This window comes from Sciurus carolinensis, chromosome 16 (assembly GCF_902686445.1).
Source record: "Sciurus carolinensis chromosome 16, mSciCar1.2, whole genome shotgun sequence".
Taxonomy (NCBI): domain Eukaryota; kingdom Metazoa; phylum Chordata; class Mammalia; order Rodentia; family Sciuridae; genus Sciurus; species Sciurus carolinensis.
This window is the reverse complement of record NC_062228.1, coordinates 1,160,275-1,178,688: the sequence shown is the minus strand read 5'-3', so window position 1 is coordinate 1,178,688 and position 18,414 is coordinate 1,160,275. Positions and strand designations below refer to the sequence as shown.

Below are 18,414 nucleotides of genomic sequence, written 5' to 3'. Positions count from 1 at the left end.
CGCCTTTCTGGCCCCACCGTGGCCCGAGCTCCCCGCTGCCCAGCAGTGGGAAAGTCTGGATCTGTTGCTATTTTCTTGCTGTTATCAGGCCTTATCTGACTGCTCTGTGCTGCCCAGAGGCCAGGGTCTCCCTCCTGGCAGTGTCGTGCCCTTCCCGCCCACCTGCCGCCCAGGGCCAGCAGGCAAGGAGCCAGGCCTTGGGCCAGCTGGCGCAGGGTCTTTTCCTCCGCCTCCACTGCCCTCCTCAGTCCGCAGCCTCCACCTTGTGCCCGAGCCCTCCTCTAGCCAGAGGGGAGGCGCCGTCCTGAGAGCCCGGCACCCTGGTCCTCTTGGTGCACTGACGTCAGCCCTTGACCACCCACTGATACCGCCCAATTTTCCACAAGGAAGCTGGGCTTGGGGAGGGGTGCCCGCTGCCCGGAAGCCTGTCCCCAGCTGCACTGGGGAGCAGGCCCCACCAGATGGCTCCTCACGGGCCGCCTCAGCCGGGAAGCCTCTCGTGGAGCCCGTTCCTGCTGGCCGTGCCTCACACTCTGGGTTTCTGGGGGCTGGTGTTGGTCAGTGCCAGCTCGTCGGCCGCTGCAGCTCAGGGAGCGTCAAGGGCTAGAGTGATGGCCAGGGGCTCTGGGGGGACAAAGGAAGGGGTGGCTGAGCACAGAGCCAGGGGAGGTTGGCCAGCGTGGGCCACCCCGCAGCTCTGCCCACTCTCCCGGCTCCAGGCTCTGCCACCTCTGTGTCCTGCGGGGTAAGAGGAAGACAAGGGGCGCTGGACGCACCTCCCAGGGGGGGCTGGCCTGGCAGGCGCTCTGGGCCCAGGCCATGGGGCCCCAGGCCCCACGGAGTGCTCCTGACCCTGCCCTGGTTCTCACAACTACCCGGGCCAATAGTGCAGTTTCAGGGGGCTTGCCTACCCCTCACAGCCAGGAGGGACTGGGGACTCCCCTGGGAGCCTGGGTCACCCTGTCCAGGCCCCCGGCCACAGTCCGGGCACCGCGGGCCCCTCAGTGACTAGCTTCAGCTTGAAGGCCCCCAGCATACGGCCCTCGAGGCCAGGAGGGGCTGTGTCACGGGGCCAGCGTGGGACCTGAGGGGAGTGGAGAGGAGCCCGCCGTACGAGCTGTCTCCTTAATTCAGTTTTAAAGCATGAAAACAGGGAGTTGATGAAATTCCGCTATCAGCGCTGAGCCAATATGCAAAATATCTCACCCCAATCAAATAGCTATTATGTTTCCATTTCCATTTCAGCGTCCGGCTTAATGAGCAGGGGACGGATGGGCGCTCGGGTGTCTGCTCACTGTGATAACCGAGGGGCTCGGGGCACCACGGGGGCCGCGCCCAGCCGCCCCAGCTGCTGGTGACTGCCGTCGTGGCCCCTGGGTGCCCCTGGGCAGGTGTGTGGCCTTGGGCCCCAGCCGGGCAATGAGGTCAGCGTCTGCCTTGCTGGCGGGTGGCACTTGGGGCGAGGGGGTGTGGCCCCAGGCAGCGCTGAGGATGGGGGTGTTGGGGACAGTCCTGAAGCTGTGCCCCACATTCCCGGCCTCCCCAGGGACCACGAGCATGTCGGTCACCTTGCTGGGCCTCGGGTCCCTCGAGGTGATATGGGTGTGACAGCTCCCCTCTGGGGTTGGGACGTTCTTGAGGGGCGGGACTGGGTCATGACTGGCTGGGGATCCCGCCACCTCCACCCCTCCCTGCCGTACCAGGTGTCCCCCGCCACCACGCCTCCATCACCCTCTCTGACCCTCCACACCTTTCCTGCCTCCCCATACATGCCGAGATCTGTCCCGCCAAACCTCTGTGCCTTGGTTTCCCCATCTGAGGTGGAGACTGGAGGGAGACCTCCCTGGGCTGCAGGGGCCACAGGTTAAGGGAGAGCGTTTGGGAAGTGGTGCCGAGTAACAGCGCGTGCCCCTCCCCCAGCCCCAGGGGGCAGTGTGCTGCAGTAGTGCCAACTGGTGTTTGAGAAGCCCCTACCCTGGGCACCTGAGCAACGTGATGTGCAGGTGAGAGCACATTCATCCTGCAAGGTGTAGCTGCAGTGGCTTCCATTTGTAGCCAAGGAGACCAAGGAGACAGAGAGGTGCAGTAACTTGCCCGAGGTCACAGAGCAAGGACACAATATGCATCTGTCCACCTGCCTGGCTGTGGGTTAGCCTGGCCCAGCTGTTGGGGTCTCTGGGTAGAGCAGAGCTCCCCAGAGGGACAGGGGCTCTTACCTAGCACAGGGCATCTGGTGGGGCAGCAGTGTCCAGCTGTGGTGAGCAGATACCCTGGCCACCTGGACAGCTCTCGTGGCCCCCAGGTGTGTCTGGGAGGGAGTGCCAGCTGGGACCCTAGCAGACACAGGTCGCAGGCTCCCAGGAGGCCGAGGTGGCCGTGGGGTGGGATTCGCCACGCCCCAGCCCTCTGTGGGCTCAGCCTGCTGGTGGGCCGCCGTCTCCCGCGTTATCAGCTCTTCTAATTGTGCTGGAACCGAATCAGCGCATCGGGATGAACCCCCGCGCTGGCCGCCTCCTCACCACGCTCATCTCCTGGCTTTGTGCAGAGCTGGCCCTTTGTTCTCCCCGAGTGGAGACCCTGCACGCTCGGGCCCCCAGCACCTGAGGCCCACGTGGGTGGGCACCGCGTGGGCTGCCTTCCTGGGGCTGTGCGGGGCTGGGGGTGACTGGCGCATGCCCCCAGCCGCCCGCCCACTGCTTGGCTCCCCAGCGTCCCTGAGGTCCCACGACCGTGCACAGGCGGATCGCAGCCCTGGCGGGGACGCGGGGCTTCTGCCAGGGCCTGGGCAAAGGGGCCACCCACTGAGGCCAGGCAAGAGCCATCTGGCCTCATGAAGGACGTGTCCCCCAAGGCTGGCCTGCTGGCCTCCACTGCAGCACTGCTTGGGGGAGGCCACCGGCGCCAGACCCCCACCTATTCCAGGGCACAGGTACACCCTTCTGGGGTGTGCCCACAGTCCACCCAGGCACCCTGTGGGCACATCGATGACAGGTTTCCAGTAACAGCTCCAAGATGTCCCCAGAGGCTGAGCCTCGTGGGTCCAGAGGTCTGCATCTGGGACATCAGTCCTGCTGTGCTCTGCCTGAGACCCGCCCTGGCTCCCTGCTGCCCCAGGATGAGGGTGCTCTCCCTCCGTGGCCTCCGTGGTCAGCTTGCCAGGACCTGCCCCTCAGCCTGGACGCGGGCAGCTGGCCCGCCCGCCCTCGACGGGCCTGCAGGGGTCTGCCGCAGCAGGCCCTCCTCACCCCCTCCTCCCTGCCTTCCCTGTTGGTGTCCCTGGATTGGCTGCTGCTTCCAGCTTGTCTCCATGCCACCTGGAAGTCCCAGGGTGTGTCCCCTCACCCCAGAACATGGCTGACCCTCAGAGGTCAGCAGGACGCAGGAAAGTGGAGACTTGGCTCGATCTCTGCGTCTACCTACAATGAGAGTGGAATCCAGACAGCCAGCGCCCACCCCTCCTGGTGAACTGCTGGCCTCAGGTTGGCTGAAGCTCGGCCACAGCCTGGCCCCAGGGTCCCAGCCAGGGCTTACTCTGTCCCCCTGACCTGACCAAGCGTCAGGGACCCACTGGAGGGAGCAGTGCTGGACTCTGGCCAGGCGCACGCCGTGTCTGGCTGCGCCCTGCTCCGTGAGCCCCTGCCTTCCCAGGAAGGAGGACCCCGGGCGAGGTGGGGAGGGTGGGTTTCTCATCTCCCGCCCAGAGGGGTCACGCGCGCAAGGGCCGGGAGCCCCTGAGCCACAGGGGTGCAGATCCGGCGACCGCTGCTCCTTGCTTGTCTCCAGGGGCGGGAGCTGAGCCTCCTGGGCGGCCGCCCTCCCGGGCGCCTTCTGCCCGGGCCCTCCCGCTTCTCCCGCACAGGAGCGCCAGGGTGCTGCAGGGCCTGTGCTTCTGACGCCTTTTCTCTGGTGACGGGCCTGGCTGGCGTGGAGTCTGTGGCCTCTTGCTACTCCAAGTGGGTGTCTGGGGGTCAGGAGACTCCTCCATGCCTCACGGGACAAGGGTGGACAGGCGTCCAGGGCCAGGCAGGGTTAGGGTTCACTCTCACCACACAGGCAGTTGACCCTGTGCCCGATGTTGTGGGCCGCATCACCCTCTGCCCTGCTCACAGGCCTTCTGGGCGTCACTGAGGAGGTTGCCCACAGAGCCCTGCCTGTTCTAGGGAAGGGAACCCAGGGCATGGGTGCCGCCTGTGTCCGTCAGTGGTTGATTGGTCCCCAGGTTGTGAGCATCTCCTTCCCGCAGGACCATGCTGTGTGCTGGGCCCCGCCCTCAGGAGCTCCCGGGCCCTGGTGCTTCCTGCAAGAGAGCAGGATGTGGGTGTGTCCCTCCTGGAGACCGTGGGTGGGTGTTGGGGCACCGGGAGCCCCAGAGGCGTGGGCCTGTGGGATGCAGAGTGCCGTGGCCTCTGTCCAAGCCCAAGGTTCAACCCAGAAGGGGCCCCACGGTTGCTCCGCAGCTTCCACTCAGTGGAGTGGGGGCTGTTGGGTGGGAAGGAGGCACAGGAGGAAGGGACCCTATCCTGGCGAGTGGAGTCCACCTGCCAGTGGAGGCCAGAGGACAACAAGGAGGGGCAGAGGCTTAGGAGTTGTCTGGGGTTTAGGGTGGACACTGGGTGGACAAGCAGAGCGGTCTCACGGAGCCTCTGACCTCAGTGGCAGCTGCCCCTTGCCCCTGCCTGCTGCCCGACTCTCCTAGGCATGGGGCCTGTGCCTGTGCCCAGATGGGTCAGGAGATCAGCATGGACTTTCCCAGGTCTCCTCACTGATTCCCCCTGGGCCATGTCCACAGGTTCCCTCGGAGACATGGAGACCAGAGAGGAGGCCCAGGCCATGGACACCAGCCTCATGGAGCAGGAGGCCCCGGCACCAGAGCCCCAAGCCCCAGAGGAGCCCAGGCCCCCAAGTCCATCCAGCACAGGTGAGATGGCAGTGCCCCCCCCCGCCCATGTCCACCTGAGGCCTGCACTGCCACAGCCAGGTGATGGGTGTCTGTGGCCCAACCAGGCCCAGGGCAGAGAGGCCTCCCCAGGATGGGAGGAGCCAGGTAGCCAGGAGATGACAGACATGCCCTATGAGCATACGCCCGAGTCCAGTCCTTGTGCTACCGGTGGGAAGACCAAGGCCAGAGGAGGAAGATGGAGATTCACACAGATTGCTGAGTGACTTTGGAAAGCCACACCCCAGGCTCAGTTTACCTCTGTGACATGGGGACTCGGAGGGCCCGAGTCTGCTGAGGGGTGGCTCACTGAGTGTCCGCTGGGCCTCGGCACACACTGGGCGCTCAGTACGCATAGCTCCTCCTGTCAATGCACAGCGTTCCACTTCACAGTGGGAGGAACGCGACCCGGAGGTGAAGTGACTGGTCTGGGGTCTCACAGCCCACATGCACCAAGTGGGTCTTGTTTGCACTCTCCTGGCCTCTACCCCAAGCACCTCGAGACTCTCCTTGGGCCCTCCTGGTAGCAGTTTCCAGGGTTGGGGTAGTTCTCCAGCTGAGGCAGACCTTGGAAGGAGACCCAGACCCTCCTGGAGCGAACTAACCCGACTGCAGGAGGCCTGCGCAGGTGTCAAGGGCAGCAGGTGAGACTTGAGAGGCCCCAGAAAAGGGCCTCGCAGAGGTGAACCTGCCAGGAGTGGTCTCTCGCACCCACGCTCCAGAGGAGGAAGCCGTCCAAGGGGCACGGCAGGCTCGGCCTGGCCTTGAGCCCAGCTCTCCTGCAGGGGCAGCCCCCGCCCTGCGCCATCCTCTACCAGGGTGATGCGGCCACAGCTGGCCATGTGGGAGGGTGGTGAGTGGGTGACGTGACCCGGGGGCAGATGGGCTGGGGTGGTCAGAGACCTCGGGTGCGCGGCACTGTGTGAGAGGCGGAGGGTCGGCCCAGAGGTGCGGAGGAGGGACGCAGGGAGCCCAGAGGGGCATCGTCCCTGGCCAGCAGGGGGACCTCCGCACTGTGAACCCCAGCACTTCCAGGCCGAGGGTCAGGGTCCCCAGGAGAGCCCCAGGCCAGGAGCCCACCTGCATCAGCCTGGGCAGGCACACGCAGCCGGCCGACCCCAGCTTCACTGGCCAGCAGCAGTGGGGTCACCAGAGCCAGCATCAGGCTCCTCACCCTCAGCTCGCCCAGACACCCCCAGGAGAGCTGGCCAAGGGCTCACGTCTGAGCTGCGGCACCCAGTGGCCACCCAGCCACACCACCACCCCTGTCACCACTCGGTGCTGATGGAGGGGCCGGGCAAGACCTGCCAAAGGGCATGTGGCAGGTTGCTGTGGACTTTGGCCCGGCCGGCCTTCCGGGGAGCCAGGCCCTTTATCTGATCTGGGAGCTGGGGCTGCACGGGGGGCAGGGGGCGGGGCCGGGAAGGAGCTGGAAAAAACAGCCAGGGCTGCACCTGGCACCGGCCCGGTGATAACGCTGCGATGGGCGCGATAAGGCTGCGCGGAGCGTATCTGCCGCTCAGGCGGGCGGCGGCTCCCTCACGGTGGCTGGAGCTCAAATGCCAGCCACTTTGATTTATAGCCAAAAATAATAGGACTTTTATACCGTGTGATTGATTTATTTGATGTTAATCACGGCCCTTATCTCGGGTATTAATAATCAGCCGGGCGCGTGACGTCACCGGGGGGCTTTATGGGAGCTCATCGATTGGGGGCCATGGTGGTTATCAGCCCCGCTGGGAAGGCAAATATGCCCTTTGGGCTGGAATTGGGTGCGGGGCCTGACGGAGGGGCCCCAGCTGCCAGCGGAGACCAGGAGCCAGGGGCTGCGCGTGAGCTGCTGGCCTGGCACACCTGTGGCCTCTGCACAAGTCACCAGCAGCTGGACTGGCAGTCGCGGCTGCAGCTAACGAGGGGTTTCAAAAGGCCAAGAGGAAAATCCCCTCCTCTCCAATTAAAGCGGGCCAGGAGGGCGCTGCCACCCTGGGCCTCAGTTTCCCTGCAGCCACCAGCAGGGGCAGCTCGGTGCCCAGGGCCTCACTCAGCAGGGATGTGACGGTGTTCTCCTCCCTGCAGACACGAATCCGCCCCCAGCGCCAGCGACCCCCACGTCCCCAGGAGGCCCCGAGGAGATGGAGGAGCAGGAGCCAGAGACCAGGCCCCAGGAGGCGGCCCTGGCAGCAGCCAGCCCCTGGAGTGGGCCAGGTAACCAGCAGCACCTCCCAGGGCAGCCGTGGCCCCGCCTGCTGGGAGCTGGGCCCCCGGGTTCTCGAGGTGCTGGAGTCCACGGGCCTGGGCAGCTGGCTGTGTGGTGGTGGTCTGGATCCCAGCCCCTGTGGGCAGAGTCGTCTGGAGGATCCCAGGAGGTGGGGCCTGACCTGGTGGGAATGAGGAGCCAGGTGATGGCAGGAACCTGTCCCAGGAAGGGAGTCAAGGGTGTGTCTGGAGCCAGCTGGGCCCAGGCTGCACAGCAGAGGGACCAGTTCCAAGCCCAGAGTGTCCTGGGCAGGGCAGGGGAGGACCCCAACCCTGAGTGGCCACAGCCCCACCCAGGACGGGAGTTGGCTGCCATCTGTGGGTCAGGCCTGGACCATGGGAGTCCCCTAGGGCCGGCCACATCACCCCTGCCCTGCAACTCGCTCACAGCCAAGCTCTGACCTCGGGTCGTGAACATGTCCCCCGTGGCCACCCCTTCCTGGACTGGCAGAGTCCATCCGCCTGTGACCATAGGGCAGGCCAGATAGCCAGGTTGTTCTGCCCCTAGTTGATAAATAGTGCGGCCCAGCAGTGAGTTTGGGGTGGCTTGGGGCCTCGTGCAGAGCTGGCGGGAAGGGGAGGGAAGCAGGGACGGGGTCAGAAGAGGAGCTCGGATCCTGCGCACCCATGCCCACGGCGGGCATTTGCTGAGGACCTGCCCTATGGAGACCAGGCCGTGAAGAGCAGGCGCGTGGCGGGGGCTGGCCCTGCTGGCGGGCAGGGAAGGCTTTGCTGAGGCCCAGGGGCCAGGTGTCAGGCTAGAGAGGGCCAGGGAGGCCTCCGACTGGCCATGTGGGCTTTCAAGAGAGCAGTGATGGCCTGGAGCCAAGGCAGACAGGCCGGCAGGCGTGGCGCAGAGCCTGGCCTGGTGGCCACACCCAGGTGGGGGCCCACAGCGTATGGAAGCCAGCTCCTGCCCAGCCGCTGCCAGCCCACGGGCTGTGGGGCTGCCTGAGAGCAGTGCCTGGCCAGGCCACCCCGGGGCCCCTCTGCCACCCCAGCACGCCCACCCCAGCACCAGCGAGGGACAGGGCAGGACTGGTGACCTGGCAGGAGCCTTCTCCCGAGACACCTGGCGAGGGACCCAGCGCTCGGGGCCTCACAGCCCAGGTCCACGGGAACCTTCCCACTCGCAGGACAGAGCCCTGGGTGGGCAGGAGGCCCACACCCAGACTGCTGGCTTCTGGTCCATCCCCCGTTCTGGAGTGGGTGGTGAGGTGGGCCCTCTGGCCTCTGCTCTGCAGCCCCCTCAGTGAGCACTGCCTGCCGAGGACCCAGCGAGCCCCTGGGCAGTTGGGGCATAGGGTGGCCTTCACGCCAGCCCCGCCTGGCCAGCACAGATTGACCAGGGCTCCACGGAGGAGGACACCCCAGCTCAGGGCGGAGAAGGAACGTGTCCATACGAGCCCGGAGCCCAGGCTGCGGCTGGTGGACCTCAGTGTCAGCCCGCACCTCCCTGACCCCGCCGCGTGGCACCCTGGCCCTCACCCCTGCACAGACGGGCCCTCGGGGCTCGCCCTGACGGGTAGCGGCCTGGGCGCTGCGGCCTGGTTTGGGGCTGGGCACGCCCCGCGCTTCCTGCGCTATTTTGCATCCTCAAGGGCCCCGAGGCGTCCTATCGGCTCCCGCAGATACGAATTTCTGTGCAGTGGGCAGTGATGGGCTGATAAGCCGCCGTCGGCCAACCGCTACAGTGGCCACTGCCTATCAGGGCCCGCACAGCCTGCGCTTATCGCCCGGTGGGGAGCCGCGGAGCCTCAGCGGGCTCTTATCTCGGGGCTGCCCGTGCCGGCATGGGCATCAGGCTTTGCCTGGGTCAGGCCTGAGGGCAGTGCCCAGCTTGGTGACCAGCCCTGTGGCCTGCTGGGCTCTCCACGGTGCCCCACCTCTGTCCAGGGCCCCTGCCTCCCCCGTCTCTCTTGACCTCCGACCTGCAGCACATGCGTGCGGGCCTGGCCTCCCCTGGCCTGGGCACCCTCCCTGGGAGGGGCTGGTGGGACTGCAGGGACTGCAATGTGCCTTGACCAGCTGGCTGTGGGGACAGCACTGGGCCTGAGCCTGTCCCAGCTGCCCTGCTGCAGTGGGCCTGCCTCACCACAGAGCCGGCGTCGAGGGCTCGGCTCCCGGGGGTGCTCCCTCCGTGCTGCCACTGGCCCTCCTGGCTGCCCTCTGCTGTCTGGACTGACCCATCACACCCCTCTGGGGGAGGGCACCATGCCTGGGGCCCAGAAGTGGCCATCAGCCCCTGCAGAGCTGGCCAGAGCACCTCCCTGTGGGTGTGTGAGGCTGCCCTTCCTCCTGGTGGTCCCGGCCTGGATCAGATGGCCGTGAGGACCCCCGGGGCCCACGACACACTGCAGCGCAGCAAGGTCTCGGACGCCAGGGCTTTGCAGACGCTGGAGTGCTGCTTCTGGGGCAAGAGGTGGCCATCGTGGCCCCACTCCCTCCTGCCGCCCGGTGCCTGGTGGCCTCGGTCCAGGGTCTGGCTCTGCTCACCTTCAAGCCCTCCACACCTGCCAGCTGCAGGCGACTGCATTTCTGAGCGTTGCCGCTTTGCTGCTGAGAGCCAGAGCAGTGAGCTCTTGGAGGCGGGAGCCCAGGCCCCGGAGCCCAGCTTTGCTGAGTGACCTTAGGCAGGCTGCTGACCTCTCTGACCTTGGTTTCCTTATCTGGGCCGTTGTGATGAGGAGAACCATTGGGGCCTCAGGTTCCTCATCTGCCTGGGACGCCCGGCTTCCTTGGGCTTGGGGCTTGGGGCGGGTCTGCGATGCCCTGTGCGGCCAAGAGCACCCTGCTTTCGTGCTTGGACCGCTGGACCGCGGGGCGGGGAAGCCGCCTCTTGCTCCCTATGGCAGCAGTAGTCCTAGCCACCAGACACTAGCAGGTACAAGCAGAGCCAGCACCAGAGCAGCTCGGCCAGGCCCGGGGCACAGCCCCCGCCTGTGCCCTGGGCTCTAGGGCTGCCCTTGCCTGGCCCCTGCCTGGTCTCCCCTGACCCCAAGCCCGGATCCTAGCTGGAAGGGAGAGGGGTGCTCGGGAAGGGAGCTTGTTTGGTGGAGAGATGGAAGATGACCAGGAGCCGTCACCCACTCCTGCACGGTGTGGCCCAGCAGCCGGGGTCCTGGGCTGTGGGGACACCCGTGTCCTGCGCCCCTGCCCTGCCCAGTTAAGGCCAGCAGAAGGGAGGTGGCCAGGCAGACACACCAGCCCCTCTCGGTGTGGAGGGTCCTCCTGCGCCCACCTTCAGCCCTGCTCCCGCCTGTCTGGAGGCAGTGCCCATAGTCCACGGCCTGTCCAGCAACAAACGAGGGGCTGCCCAGCAGCCAGGCCAGCCTCAGGGAGGGAGGCGACTGGCCACCCGCCTCCTCCACAAGGTTGCGTAGGACTGAGGAGTGGACTCGGAATAGGCCTGGCCAGAGCCCTGGGTGGTCAGAGACCAGTACTCCCTCCAGCCTCCCAGGCTGGGCCCCTGCCCACCTATGCTGGCCGAGTCCCTGTCCGTGGAGCCTTTCTCCGACTCTGACTCTGACTCCCAGGTGGGAAGGGCCGGCTGAGGCCTCAGCAGAGCACAGGACCCTCGGCAGGGCAGCCCCCAGGGACCCTGCCTGCTCCGTGTGAGGGTCCACGACGGAAGTGGTGGCCAGGGCCTCCACAAGGGTCCCTGCAACCCACAAGAGCCCAGGGCCTGGCCTCCCTCCTGGCAGCCACTGCGCATGTTCACAGAACAGTGGGCAAAACGTTGAAGGTAGGCAGGGGACCAGTACGCGTGGGGTCCATGGCAGGGGGCAGGGGTGTGGAGTGCAGTGCAGGTCACACTGCGGTCACTGTCCAGGCAGTGTGGACACCTGGCAGTGCCACATGCCCACTCCAGGCCGCAGCGTTGGCTCTGGGACGCGTCTTCCGACCCAGGAAGACCCCCTTGGCCATCCCTAGGCAGAGCTCTGGGTGCCGGGCTCTCTGGAGATGAGGGGCAGGCCCTGGGACAGCCGCCCGAGCACCCTGCGGGGGCCTGCAGCCCTGGTCCCCTGGAACAGGCCTAGGGAAGAGTGGGCAGCAGGTGGAGATGGGCTGCCTCCCTGGACAGGGCCCAGCTGGCAGGGCTGGCCGTGACCTGAGCCTCCTGGGGGAGGGTGCACAGAGCGGGGCCTTTGGGGCCCCTGGGTTCCCTAGACCTGAGGCAGATGGGGCTCACCCGGACTGCATGGGCTTGGTTGGGGTGGGTGGGAGGGGACAAGGAACAGGAGGGCATGTCCCCGCCACCAGGGATCTCTTGGGGCCTGGGCCACTCCTGGTGGCGCTGGGACAAATTGAAAGTCAGCTGGCCTGACCTTAGGAGACGCCTTTTGTCTGACTCCATCCCAGCCCTTGAGCAGGGCTGGGAAGGCAGCTGTCCCAGGCACTGTGGTCAGCAGAGGGGATGCCTGAGGGTCAGCTCGAGTGGGAGAGGTGGTGGATAATGGCACCGTAGGAGGGCCCCAACCTCCATCGCTGAGCTGAGGCTCCAAGGGCAGATTGGCATGGAGTGAGGCATTTGTGCAAGAGGACCTGAGGTTCAAATGGAACAGTGTGGGTGAGCCACATGGGGATGGAAGAAACAGGGTAGGGTCTGGGCTCAGCATCTCTACTGCAAGGACGAAGCTCACACCCTGATCTTTCTCCGTGTGCTGGGGATGGACCCAGGGCTCTGTCACAGAGCAGTCCCCAGCTGAGGCCCCACATCCTTGGTCATAAAATGAAGATTCTGAAGGTCTCTGGGCCATTTGGTCAGCTGCCCATGGAGAAGGGGCCAGGGCCAGAGCATCTGAGGTCCAGGGCAGAAGCGCAGTCCTGTGGGCCAGAGGTCTGCCGGCCGTTTCCGGCCCAGACCCACGCCTGGCCCCCTTCCAGGGCCCCTGGGGTCTGCCGAGGCTGGGAACCCCCGGGAGCACGAGCCGCGGCGTCGGGCGGTTATCTGGGCTGTGCCCACTGACTGATCTCACAGGCCCGGAGCTTCTGTGTGGACCTCAAGTCTCACTATCGGGCGGCGGGCAGCTGAGGCAGGACGGCCTGTCCTGATGGACAGCCCGGGAGATGGGCCGATATGCTGGCCTCGCTCCCCCCGCCGGCCAGCATGTGTGGGTGGGAAAATCATTTCAGCTATTTTGTGTTATCAGGGCCTGGCGTTGCTGGCCGCAGACCTATTTGTCTTAGATTGACGGGCGGGGGAAGGGCGCTGGCAGATGACGGGTCAGCCTGGGGTCAGCTAGAGACCAGGCCCACAGTTGGACGGGGAGCCGCCTCTCCTGGGTGCCCGGAGGGTCTCCAGCCCCCCACCCACTCCAAATCCCCCTGGAGAGTCGTGTTCCTGAGACCCTGGGCGCCCTGACCCCCCGCTTCAGGTGGAGCAGACTGGAGAGGCCCTGGAGGGCCTGTGTCCTGCAGCTAGCCCTGCCTTACCCAGAGGTGGGCATACACCCGGGGGCTGGGGAAACGGAGACGGCCCACCTCCCAGGGTCATGGGGGACACAGGCCAGAGGGCCCAGGGCAGGAGGGCCACATAGTCATGTGCCACCCGGGCCAGCTGGCACTGCCCCCAGAGCCCCTGCTCTACACTGGACAGTGAGACCAAGGGGCCCCGCATCCAGCTGAAGAGGCCATCCTGCAAGTGGCAGAATGTCCTATCGAGTCCAAGCACAGGGTAGAGAGGGACCAGCCGCTGAGAACCAGGGCCCCCGTGCCAGTGTGGTCTTGGAGTCAGAGTTCAGAGGTCACAGGCTTTGTGGTCCTCAGGGTCCAGGGCCTGTGGGGAGAGGGCCAGGGCCTTGTGAGACCCCTGCTGACCCTCACGGCTGCTCAGGGCGCTCACATTGGCACCTCGCTGGCTGAGACCCGCAGGGCAGCCCCTTCCAGGGAGCAGTGGCCGCTGCAGCCGCCATCCGAGGAAGAGGCAGGAAGCGCACCTGAGCCGGGGAGGGGCATCGGCCAGCCCTCTGGGTTGCAGTAGCTCTGCAGGCAGGGTGGGGCCACAGGCGTCTGGACAGCCACTCACGGCCAGCTGGTGCCGCTGCCTGGCCTGGAGCTGGGTCTGGCCAGCACTGGAGCAGTGGGGACCGAAGGCCAGGCAGGGAGATAAGTGCAGGGCAAGGGAGCTGGACAGGTACACTGACCAGCTGGGAACAGGGAGGCCAGGCGGCAGGCGCTGGGGAGACCGAGCAGGGGGAGGCGGGCAGCCCCCAGCCAGGCCTGTGTCGGGGAGCCCCGCACCACCCAGCCCCAAGGGGCTCTTGGTGGACACCATGCAGACCGCTGAGTGGACAGCTGGACACCCAGCAAGGAGCACAGCTGCAGCCAGCGAGGCCTCGGCCTGGCTGCCTGCCGCGTGTGGCCCGCTGACCTGCCCACCTTCCGGAGCCACTATCTGTGGCCAGGGCCGCCTATCTTGGCCACAGGCGCTAATCAAGCCGCTTCCTCCTCCGCCCTCCCACCCGGCTTCCTGCCCAGCCAGCTGCCCCCACAGCCGGCCCAGAGGGCGCGCAGGCCTGGCCCCGCCTGGGGAGGCCTCGCTGCTGCTTCCCAGACCCCTCAGTCCCCGCACTGCGGCTCCGGTGTCTCTCCACCCTCCAAGCCCATGGCCACAGTAAGATGACCACAGACGTGCGCCCAGAGGACCCGGGACAGCAGGGCAGGAGCTGGGCCGTCCCTAGCGCAGGGCCGCCCAGCCCTGCTATCGGTGCCACTCGAGCACCGGCTGGTCACCACGCATCCCCAGGGACAGTACTGCCACTGCGAGTGGCACGTCACCGTGCCCACACGCGGACCCGGCCCAGCGGACCCGCCTCCAGAGGCCCTGGTCTCGCTGTGGACCTGCCTTCTGGGCCTGGCCTGGCCCTGTCCTGGTCCCTGTGGGGCCAGCATGGCAAGGCCAGCAGGGCAAGTGGTGCTCCTTCCCCCAGTGGTGTGTGCTGGGCCCACAGGCCTCTGTCCCCTCCCCGGGGGGCACAGCGGCCACACTGAGCGCTGCCCTGGCTCCACCCCTGCCCAGTCAGGGCAGCGTGCCCTCATGCCCAGACACGTGTCATGAGCCACTGGCCCCAGGAGCTGGTTGGTGAGTGGACTGAGCCTGTGAGCTGCCCGCCCGCCCCAGGACTCGGCACGCGACCCAGAGGCTGCCGGCCCCGCTGCGCAGCCAGGACGGCCCTACTTATTTATTTATTACTCCTCTATCTCCACGCGTAACTTCTGATTTCCTCGCCACATTTTTCCATTACGATGGCTGTGGACGCCACTGATAAGATCGGTCCCCAGAGATGGGACAAAGGGGCCGCCGTCGGCTGGAGGGCTGGTCATATCCTGCAAGAAAGGGCCGAGCGGGGCCTGAGATGAGGAGATGCTATCGTGGACTCATTGTGTCTTGAGCTGCCCACCCAGGCCCATCTGGCCATCCCGGGCCCCAGAGCCACAGGGTCTTGGCTGTCCCTCACCTCCTGCAGGTGCCGCGGGATCCTGGGCCCCATCCTGCCCACGTGGTCCAGCAAGAGCCTGCACTTGGCAGGTCAGGGCCTCCTGAGTTCAGGACCTGGCCCTAGGCTTCCAGGAGCCTATCCAGGAACGCTGTCTAACTGGACAGCGCAGGTGACCTGCCAGCCTACCCAGAGGGAGGGGAGTCAAAACCTCTGGGAGAGGACAGGAAGCAACTCCCTGGGCTGCCATGGGCATCCCTGTACCCGTGGCTGCTCCTTATGCCTGTGGCTGGTTCTGCCAAAATTCTCCATGCCCAAGGCCCTGCTGCAGGATGGGCAGTTGCTCTGACCAGCGCCAGGCTCCTGCCTACGGGACTAGATGTGAGGCGGAAGCAGCACCATGCTTCTGGTTCAGGGCCCTGGGTCCTGGGGAGCAGGCCATTGCCTCGGCTCTGCTGGACAACCAGGCAGGGTGCTCGGTTGGGGGGCAATGGAGGCCCCAGGTTCCTGAGCAGAGGCACAGCAGCAGAAGGCTGGGCCTGGGGCAGACTGGTCTGTCAGACCTCCAGGCCACCTCCTCTTCCGAACAGTGACCCTGCTCACCTCTGGGCACCCTTCTTCCCCAGCTCCCTCTCGAGGGACGTGAGGAAGGGCAGCCCTGTCGGGAGCCTGGGTGTGAACTCACAATCGCCATCTCCCCCAGTGGCCAGGGCCTCTCTGACCCTCCAACTCTTCATCCTTGATGGAGTTGACCAAGGCCATGAAAGTAGCCATCTGTGTTCTATGAAACCAGGAGGCTCTTCCAGAGGAGGTGCCCTAACGGTTCCCAGGGTTGTTCTGCTTCCCAGACACACTCTAGCTGGATCCTGCCCCTGGCAGAGCCCAGGGCCCTCCTGAGGCCTCAGAAGGGCAGCAGTGTTCATGGACCCTCTGGTCACTGCCCAGACCCTCACCTGCCCTCAGACCCACTCTCCTGCCTACTTAGAGACAGTGACCCAGAGGGCAAGTGAACAGAGCACAGGGCTGCCCTGAACTGCACAGGCCACGGGTAGGCTGGCCGGGCTGGGCCAGGCAGGTCCAACTGGAGCCAGAGGTGGGGAAGGGCCATGGTCCCCAGGCCAGTAAGGGTCAGAGAGAGCGAGAAGCTCTTCCTCCCACACCCACCTCTGCAGCCAGGGGCGCTGCAAGGGCCCGTGGAGGGGCTCTGGCCCCTGGGCCCTGTGGCCCCTGCCAGTCCAGCTGCTCCGGGCTGCACTGCCAGGCAGAGGAGATGTCCAAGACCACATCCCAGCCCAGAGAGGGCGACGTTACCACGAGGCACCTCCCAGCACCACCTGCTGCAGAGCGGCTGAGCCACCCACAGGCTTCATCCGGACGGAGTCAGGTCGCCCCACACGGCCCCAGGACGGGCTGCTGGGCCCACAGGCAGAGAGCCCCACCCTGCACGGCATGCTGTCCCAGCTGGACCTGCGCCGCCGTCGCTGGGGCCAGGGTTCAGCCGGTAGTCACAGACTGCTGCCGCGTCAAAGATCAATACCTGCCACCAGAGTCCCGGGCTCAGGGAGGGTCACAGGCAGGGCCAGCCCCTGGCCTGGCCCCACCCCCAAGCAGACTCCAGGTACCCCTGACCCCGCCACCTGCCAGCCTGTCCCATGATGCCCATGATGGGCAGCTTGACAGAGAACCTGACCACCTGGGCCACCTGAGGAGGAGGCTGCAGCCCCAGGGGAGGGTTGGCCTCTGTGCCTCTCCCCAGGACTGGGGGAGTAGGGTCAGGGCCCAGGGCCTCCGATGCCCAGCCAGCTGCCCAACCTCCAGCACGGACACTCTCATCCAGATGCTGCTGGCCTCCCTCAGGACCAGCAGTCCAGTGAGCAATTAGCAGAGACAGGGCCCCTGGTGCCCCATGGAGGTGCCCACACTTGGAACCCTGAGCCGGCACCCCCCTCCTGGGCGCAGGAGGCCGCTCAGGCGGAGGTGGGCTGCTGAGGCTCCTGGTCCACACAGCACCTTGGGACCGGTCCTCCCCAGCCGGGCCATGGCAGGCGGCCACCTGGCACCCACCAGCCCCTGCGCCTTACAGCCCCCTCTGCCGGCGGCCTCCTAGAATGTCGCCACCTGCAGGCTCCACCAGGGCGGTGCCCGGCCCAGATGGCCAGGCACTAAGCAGACCCAGCCAGGGGCGGGCGGGCGCTCCGCCAGAGCCACAGCTGGTGGGAGTGACCAGGGCACTGCAGGAGGGCACGGCATTGGGCAGTGGGCAGTGGGCTGTCCATGATCATGTCCACAGCACCCGGCTCTTGATAACAGTGTCCAAGACCCACCCCTGGGTGGGGCGTGGCCATATGGTGGCCAGGGCGGGCAGGCGAACGTGGTATGCACTGTCCTGGGCTCCAGCTCTCTCCCAGCCTGTGGGAGCCTGGTGTCCAGTCTCCCAGCTCAGCCAGGGTCCTGAGTTGCATGCAGATTGGGGTCCCAGTGGACAGCTGGCCCCTAGCTGCAGCATTAGGCCCTCTCACCACCACCCCAGACTCAGCCTCCTGCAGGGTCCAGACCCTCTTGGGGACAGGGTGGGAAGTTGGCCTGGCTCTCTGTAGGCCTGTCCCCCGCCCTGGAGAGGCTCTGCCTCCCTGGCCAGCACTCGGGCCCCCATCTTATCCGCCACACAGCAGTCAGGTCGGCCCTTCTGCCTTGGCTGTGCCGCTGACGTGGCCTGGGGTTCCCTGGTGGCTCCCTGGGAGTGAAAGCTGGGGTCCAGCTGGCCGTCAGGATCATCGTCTCAGCTGGGAGAGGCTCTGGAGCAGGCCCCAAGTGCCCAGCTGCCAGACGAGTGGGATTTGCTGAGTGAAGCGGCTCGGCCTGGGTTGGGGTCGGCAGGCCTGGGCTCCACTCTCCTGGCCCTTGCTAGCCGTGCAACCTCAGGAAAGTCCTTTGGCCCCTTCAAAGGCTTTCAGCAGAGAGCAGGAGATGGCCACTGTCCCCCCAGAGCTGTCGGCAGCCCTGTCCTCCCACACTGTGCTGATCCCATAGTCACAGGAGTGCTTGTGGCCTGCAGTGGGCAGGGCCTGTCCAGAGGTGCTGTGACCACAGGGACAGGACTGGAATCCAGCAGAGGCTCCTTTTAGATCCTGACGTGGTGCTCAGATGTGGTTTGATCCGGGGAATACTCTGCCCAGCTGATCCCCACCTCCCAGTCTGCTGTGTGGCCTTAGGGAGTGGCTGCCCTCTCTGGGCCTTGCTTTCATGTGTGTACAGGACGGGGTGGAAGCAGATGTCCTTGGGCCTCACAGTCCGCCTGCTCCCTCCCAGGCCTGCCCCATGCTGCCCAGACCCAGAGTCCTCCAGAGCCCCGCCAGCCTGGGCCTTTCCTTCCCCCACTCCTTTCTCTTCCCTTCTCTCTGACGTCTGTCAAAGGCAAACAGTGCGATCCCCAAGTTAGGGCCGCTCCCCAGCTGGCCTGTGAGCCACAGGGTGGGGCGGGCGGAGTGATGGCCGATTAGATAAGTGGGCTCTGGCGACCGGGTGGGCACCCACGTGCTGACCACAGAGCCCACTGTTCAGGGCAGGGGGTTGAGGGCGGCTGGACTCTGCTCGGGAGGCCATGGCGGTGGCAGGCGGGGCCTGGCAGGTGCAGGAGGAGCCGCCAGCCTGCCGGGGGACTCGGGCCTGGTGAGGGTGGGCACAGGCAGACCACCTGAGTGCTGCACTCTGCAGAAGGAGGGCCCTGACTGGCCCTCTCCTGGCTCTGTGACCTCAGGGGCTTGCTGGATGGCTCTGGCCTCC

The 18,414-nt window shown here is 66.2% G+C and overlaps 1 protein-coding gene across 3 annotated transcripts in view; it reads left to right on the top strand.

The window, feature by feature from the left end:
* Positions 1-18,414, top strand: part of Zfpm1 (zinc finger protein, FOG family member 1) — a 52,454-nt gene that overhangs the window by 16,492 nt on the left and 17,548 nt on the right. For all 3 annotated transcript variants that reach the window (XM_047530122.1, XM_047530120.1, XM_047530121.1), the window contains exons 2-3: positions 4,790-4,918; positions 7,013-7,141. In XM_047530122.1, the coding sequence (XP_047386078.1) occupies positions 4,790-4,918; positions 7,013-7,141 (258 nt within the window). The remainder of the gene's footprint in view (positions 1-4,789; positions 4,919-7,012; positions 7,142-18,414) is intronic.